At 44.8% G+C, this 7150-nt stretch overlaps 1 protein-coding gene across 1 annotated transcript; it reads right to left on the minus strand.

The window, feature by feature from the left end:
* Positions 1-262: 262 nt before the first annotated feature.
* Positions 263-2958, minus strand: LOC147881350 (G-type lectin S-receptor-like serine/threonine-protein kinase At1g34300). The gene has a single exon (XM_087369917.1). It carries the CDS (start codon positions 2887-2889, stop codon positions 337-339), a length of 2553 nt encoding a protein of 850 aa, XP_087226043.1. The 5' UTR covers positions 2890-2958; the 3' UTR covers positions 263-336.
* Positions 2959-7150: the final 4192 nt, after the last annotated feature.

A 7150-nucleotide genomic window follows, 5' to 3' on the forward strand; every position in this document is an offset into this window, starting at 1 on the left:
TCTTTAAAGCCCCCTCAAGTGGTCCCTAGTACCCCTCCCCCCTTAGCAATTGCCTTCTTCTTTAATGCCCCCTTCTTAAGCGATCCCTATTAATTGAAACTCCTCCCTCCCACCTTTATCCCTTAGTTTAATCATGCCCTTTCCCTCTTCCTTTTCACCCCTCTTGTGTTCTCCACAACTAATTGATGGGAATTTTCCATTTTTCAATGTATTGGGGGACATACTAGTGAGCCTTAAAGCCTACAATAATAGTGAGCCCAAGGTTTACATAATATATATATGGAGCTGAGAATGAAGTGACAGTCACTAAGTTAATACAAGTAGTTATACAACGGATCAAGACTCTCGAGATGGTTCCCAATATTGGGTTTGTGATGGATGCTCGATTTCTAAAGAATGACCATACCACCCAGAGAATGAATATGGTTTTGGTATGGATGATCCATCTCCAAAGGGGGCGACAGGTTCTTGAGCTGGCACAGTTCCTTCGAGCATCTGCACGACCCTTGCCATCGCCGGTCTTAGACTTATGTCCTGTTGGATGCAGCAGAACGCTACCTTCAACACGGTTTCTAGTTGTTGTTCGTCTACATTGCCAGCTTCCATCAAACTCGGATCGATCACCTCTTTCACAGTACCCTTGCGTAGGTGCTGAAACGCCCACATCGGAAAGCACCAGCTTTCTGATGCTATCGCCGATGAAGTGAATGAGTAGTTGGTGCGCCCACTCACGATCTCAAACAGAAGCATGCCAAAGCTGAACACATCCGCCTTGGCAGTAATGGGCAGATGCGAGATCCATTCGGGTGCTAAATATCCCCGAGTGCCTCTGATTGTTGACGTGCTGACCGTGTGATCTCTGCTGAAGAGGTAGGCTAAGCCAAAATCCGCTACCTTTGGTCGGAAATTCTTGTCTAGCAATATGTTCTGAGGCTTGATGTCACAGTGCAGAATGCAATCCGAACAGTCATCATGCAAATAGGCAATGCCTTTTGCACTGCCTAGACAAATTTCGAACCTGATCTTCCAATCCAGACGATTGCGTGTAGCGCTGGACGGATGAAATAAGAACGAATCTAGAGAGCCGTTCTCAAGGTATTCGAGCACCAACAGCCTGTGATTCCCTTCTGCACAGAAACCATACAGACGCAACAAATTGATGTGATGAATCTGACCAATGGTGGCTATCTCTGCGCGAAATTGACTTTCGCGCTCATAGACACCTTCCAGCCGTTTGACTGCGACGACCCTCCCACTTGCGAGTTTCCCTTTATAAACTTTACCAAAGCCTCCTGATCCCAGAATTTGGTTGAAATTGTTTGTTGCAACCTGCAGATCCTGATATGAGAAAATGACGGGGGATCCGAAGACGCTCTCTAGAGCTACCAGGATCTTAGATTGACGCAGTTTTTTGGCGTTCCTTCTGAGCAACGCAAAGAATGCAGCGCCAAAGCAGAGAAGCTGTGCAACAATAACTGAGGACAAAATAATCACAACTTTGTTGCTAGCCATCCTATGTCCGCCATTGGTTGTTGAGGGGGTGTTTGAAATTGGAGCTGCAACCGACCAGTTCGTTACAGAATTGCCTAAGGAAGGACTTGCAAGTGAGGAATCGGAAACTTTGAGAAAAGCAATAGTGTCATGGTTTTGTAGTATGGGCGGCATTATACCATTGGTCACCAGGTGTTTGAACCAGCACCGCGTCGGGCTTGATTGCCAGTAGACAGCAATGTTACATTGACAGTCAGCAGAGCATTGACGCTTACATTCTGTCACTGATATGCCGGTGATGTTTGCGTAGGCGTTCATGGGATAATCTGTGTTCTCGAGCTCTAAATAGGTGGTGGTGTTACATGTGTTGATCAACGGAACATCTGCAATGCACCCTCCAGACAAAGAATCCTCCTCTAAAACTTTGAAGCCCGGAGGACAGACACAAGTCGGCTCTGGATTGTATAAACATATCCCATAATCGCCGCATATTCCTGTTATGCGGCTGCATGGATCACCGAAAGCAGACCACACTCTTAGCCATGAATTCGAGGACTGTTCCCAACTGTACATCCGCAAATTGCCATCCACATCCAAGGTTAGCCTCCTAGTGGAATTCGAGCCGATATCCGCAGGAATAAAAGTGGTGTTGGCGCCTTTGGAATCGCCAAAAGAAAGAGCTCCCGATTGATTGAACTTTAGTTCCCACGAGTCTTTGGATTCTGTTAGTTTTCCAAAGCTCCAATAAACTGGATCGCCAGGAAGGTTGACGTTGATATTCGCCTTGGAGCGAAAAAGTGAAAGATTACCGTAGCTGTATGCGAGAGAGTAACTGCCCGTGGTGTAATCGGTGGTCTTGTCTCGAGAGGTGAGCCTTGAGTTTGCGGTAAACGGCTGTTCCGGCAGAAGTGTGTCCGTGGGATATTCAAAGCTCTCCCAGATCGAGCCCCCGGAGCTGTTGAGCAGTACGAAATTCCCATTGTCGAGGATTTGTGCGCTCACTACGCCAAGCGGGGCGGTTGGGGTTTCCCAGGCCGTATACATACTGGCATTGGCAAGCACCAAGCGGCCGTCTGATGCAAGGGTCAAAGAAGCTGCTGATCCGGATACAGGGGAATCCCTGTTAGCGATCCAGACGACGGAGTGGTCAAAGTTTGTATACCAGGTAGCGATATAATGCTGATCAGGGGAGGAAGGGAAGGAACGAAAGCCGAAGGAGAAGAGGGAGTTGCGAGAAAGCAAGGGAGGAGTGAGGGGAGTGAGGGAGGAGGCGAGGGGGAGGAGGGAGGAGGCGAGAGCAGGATGAGGGAGATGAGCGGAGAAGGTGAAGAAAGCTACAACGATGTGAAGAAGAAGAAGATTAACGTGAGGGACGACGACGGAGGAGCGGCGAGCCATGGCTGCGACTCAAAATTGATATTTGAGAAATCGTCAAGGTCCTTCTTGTCTACCGCTCAACTTGATAATAATGAACTTGGGAGGGAGGATGGCATGCCTTTAGTGCCGACCTGGGACTAGAAGAACGTCTTATGCCTGAAGACATTAATGAACTTGGGCAAAAATGGCATTAGACCTCATTGGCACGAATGCCCCTCCACGGAAAAGAGAATCTTGGCAAGATCTAGTAGTGATGGATACAAAGCTCAAAGTTCCAGCATCGGCTCTACTGTCAGACCTACTCAAAATAATGCACACCCTCTTTTCATGCACGTACTCAAAATTGATATTTGAGCGACGGAGGAGGAGCGGCGACAACGACAGACGAGCGGCGAGCCATGGCTGCGAGGATGAGTACGTGATAATAATGCACACCCTCATTTCATGCACATACTCAAAATTGATATTTGAGAAATCGTCAAGGTCCTTCCTTGTCTACCACTCAACTTGATAATAAAGAACTTGGGAGGGAGGATGGCATGCCTTTAGTGCAGACCTACTTTTCACAGCAAAAGAGGATCAGAATTTCTCCATTGTGCCCGCTCTACAACAACATCAGAGAGACCCACATGCACCTGCTTTGGGAATGCCTGATTGCCCAGGAACTGTGGAAGGAAATAGAGGCAAGACTAGCTAAAATGAAAATACAGGTCAAAATCAAGTGGAAAGTAGCTTTACTGGGGAACAATAAAAACCTCAACGACTTAACGCATCAGATGCTACAAGTGATTAGAGCTCTTGTGCTAGACATCATCTGGAGGCACAGGAATGCCATCGTTTTCCACAGAGTGCCTAGATCTAGGATGCCCATGGAAAAAAGTTTAGAGAAAGTGTGGGCTCTCACAGCCCTTTTTGGAAAAAAGAATGATGCTTGTAATGCCTTGTCAAGGCTGTGGGTTTAAAGCTAGTACCTCCACTCTGGAAGGTGAATTTGAGATATTGAGATCTCTCTCTCTCTCTCTCTCTCTCTCTCTCTCTCTCTCTCTCTCTCTCTCTCTTTGTGTGTTTGTGCATGCCCAAGAGGGACTTCACTTGCTCCACCCCTCCCATGATAACCAAAAAACTTTCACACCCCCCGCCCGCTCCTTTGATAACCAAAATGACACAGTTGCCTAGTCACAACGGACGAGCGAGGGATAAAATTCAAGCAAGAGTATGTCTACTAGATTCAAGGCAATCATGATCAAGAAGTAAACTTGGGTCGCTTGATTCCAGGTGGACAACCTCTCGATCGTGAATGATTTTGTGCATTTAGCGGATATGATAAAACTTTGCATGGCTTGTGAAAGCAACGATTGGATGGATGCTTGATAATGTGGCAGACATACAATTTTCATACCCTAGATGTCTGCATAAATGTGTGAACCGCCCTGAATCTCATGTGGTCTCAACCAAAGGCCCCTAAAATCATTTTTTTTAAAAACATTTTAATCAATGCACTCTAACATGCCAAGGTGTACATTGTTACGCAAGTTTTTGTACATGGTCTCTTTTTTTTGCTCAGTGATGACCACCCTCTTAATATATTCGGCATTTTCTTTTAGAAAAAAAAGAAAAAACATGCCAAGGTGTCACCTCATACTTTATCTAGGCTCTCCCTTCTTTTTTAAAAATTTGAAGAGTATTATTATTCTATCACCAAAAGAAAATCGGCCCTTATAAAAGGATTTTACCAATCTCACAATAAGAAGCTGCAGAAAGCTACAACAATGATATGAAGTTGCATGCATGGCCCAAGAAACAAGAAGTAGATAAGGAAGTTGATTTGAAGGGGCCATGACCAAGAGTACTTGAGATGCACAATGTCTCTCTTCATCCTTAGCTTTTTCATTTTATGCATGAATCTCATTGGAAGATCTAATCCAAAGAGCCCTCTTTTCTAGAACCTCACCTTTCCTTTGTCTATAAGCTATAGGGACCCACCAACCATATAGAAAACAAGGGAAAAAGGTGAATGTGATTCATCAGGCATGCTTGAAGGAAGGACAAGAGGAATGGGAGAACAAGTCAAGAGTGGGAAAGGAAGATAATCAACATGGGGAGAGTTGGGAGTGTGCACAGGAGTGAGAGTGAACTGAGGTTGCAGCGGCGACTATTGGTGACAAACTAAGAAATTTTCCAAGGAGGACTAGAACACGTGTTCACAATCCAATCGAGAGATGCCACAAATATCTTAGTGTATTGAATTCTTTAAGTACCTAATTTCGTTTCTTTGGGCCGATTTCATTACTAAGACCTCCCCTTCCATGAGGGCAGGCCAAAAACGTGAACATAAATAAGGTCAAGTACCAACTTGGTCAATTGGTTTGCTAACATTTATTATATGCTATCAAATTGAGATGCAAATTTCTCTCTAAACACCCATAATTCTCATGCATTTTCCAAGGATTCCCCACAATCTCCATCATCCCCACCCTTTTGTCGTCATTAAAATGTGTCTCCCATTATAGGACATGCCTTCCCCACTATAGACTATACCTCACTTGTCAGGGCTAGCGGCAATTTTATTCATTAGTAGCCCAATTGTCAAAGGCCTTAGGGTGGGATTCCATGATGGAAGACAAGGCGAAGAAGGTGATTGTGTAGGTCACAAGCAAGTATCCTACTCATCCCTAGTAATGTCTTTTAAGTAGGTGCCAAATTGTCATGTGTATGTTAATGAACAGATACCAAATTGTCATGTGTACGTTAATGAATGGGGACCCCTAGTGTTGACTTAGAACCCCCCCTAAAACCCTTAATTGAATGCAATAGCCCGTCCTCATTACAAAAGGATGGATCATGAGAGATCATTGCTTGTGCCACTTGCCATTTCTTCTACATGAAAGGTCTCCACATCATCCTAGCCCTTGGGACCTATTTCGAAAGCTCCACACCAACATCTATGTTTGATAGAATTTATTTTCGTATGGCCACATAGAAAATGGAGGCCTAGGAATATCACCCTTGTGGACTACAGAAAATTGTGCGAAGGAAAAACACATCTTTTGAAACCTCATCACATAAATCTCAATTTGGATTAGCCACACATATAGTTTATCTACCTTTTAAGCTGAAAGATCTTTAAATCCAATCTTGTGAAAGTTTGAGATAGCCGATAATGCATAAAATAGATTTCAAGTTTTAGACCGCCCCCCTTTCCCCCCCTTCTCTCTCTCTCTCTCTCTCTCTCTCTCTCTCTCTCTCCCTCCCTCTCTCTCTCCCTCTCTCTCTCTCTCTCTCTCTCCCATCATCTAAGTATGTCCACGTCCCTAGAGTCACTGTCAGAGCTACTCCGACTATGGAAAGCAAAAACAGAAGAAAGTTACTTGGGCAAAAGCAGAAAATTGCAGGGCGATGGCTCATTAGGTAGATCATTGTGGCTGATAGACTGGGCTCTAAAAGATCCGCTTGCGTATGCAATAGCTTGGCATCTAGGCTCTATAGAAAAGGACTGATTACTTTCAGGGAAATTTGGGATCTAGGAGGAGCACAATGGATGGACACAGAGCAGATAAGTAGAAAACATCAGCTATCCAGAGTTGAAGGGAGATTCATACAAGGCTTAGTCAACAATCTGAAACCAGACTGGCCAATGAGCCTTGCCTTCACAGAGGCGCAAGATTTCAAGGGATTTGTGTGGCGATCAAGTAAAGAGTACTCTAAATTAATGCTGCAGGACTTTAAAGAAAGACGAGACAATGGTTGTAGTAATTCCGGCATGGAAGGCTTTGCTTGTTGGCTCTCTTCTAATGTTAAGCGAGGTCCATAGTCCAGCATGGCACATAGGACAAAAGGATCCCGCGTAGATCTATCCTGAGCCCTTTTCATGCACATACTCAAAATTGATATTTGAGAAATCGTCAAGGTCCTTGCTTGTCTACCAGTCAACTTGAAAATAAAGAACATGCAGCGACTAAAGACTTTGAGATATTGAGATAACTTGATAATAAAGAACATGCACGACTAAAGACTTTGAGATATTGAGATATCATCATCTCTCTCTCTCTCTCTCTCTCTCTCTCTCTCTCTCTCTCTCTCTGTGCATGCCCAAAAATGGGCGAACTTCACTTGCTCCGAAGAAATTTTCACACCCACCCCCCTCCCATGATAACCAAAAAACTTTCACCCACGCCCACCGGCTCGCTCCTTTGATAACCAAAATGAAACAGTGCCTAGTCACAGCAAACGGGTGAGCGATAAAATTCAAGCAAGAGTATGCCTGCTAGATTCAAGGCAATCA

The sequence above is a fragment of the Dipteris shenzhenensis genome, chromosome 31, assembly GCF_047967505.1.
Source record: "Dipteris shenzhenensis isolate YYH24624 ecotype China chromosome 31, Dip_SZ_1.0, whole genome shotgun sequence".
Lineage (NCBI taxonomy): Eukaryota > Viridiplantae > Streptophyta > Polypodiopsida > Gleicheniales > Dipteridaceae > Dipteris > Dipteris shenzhenensis.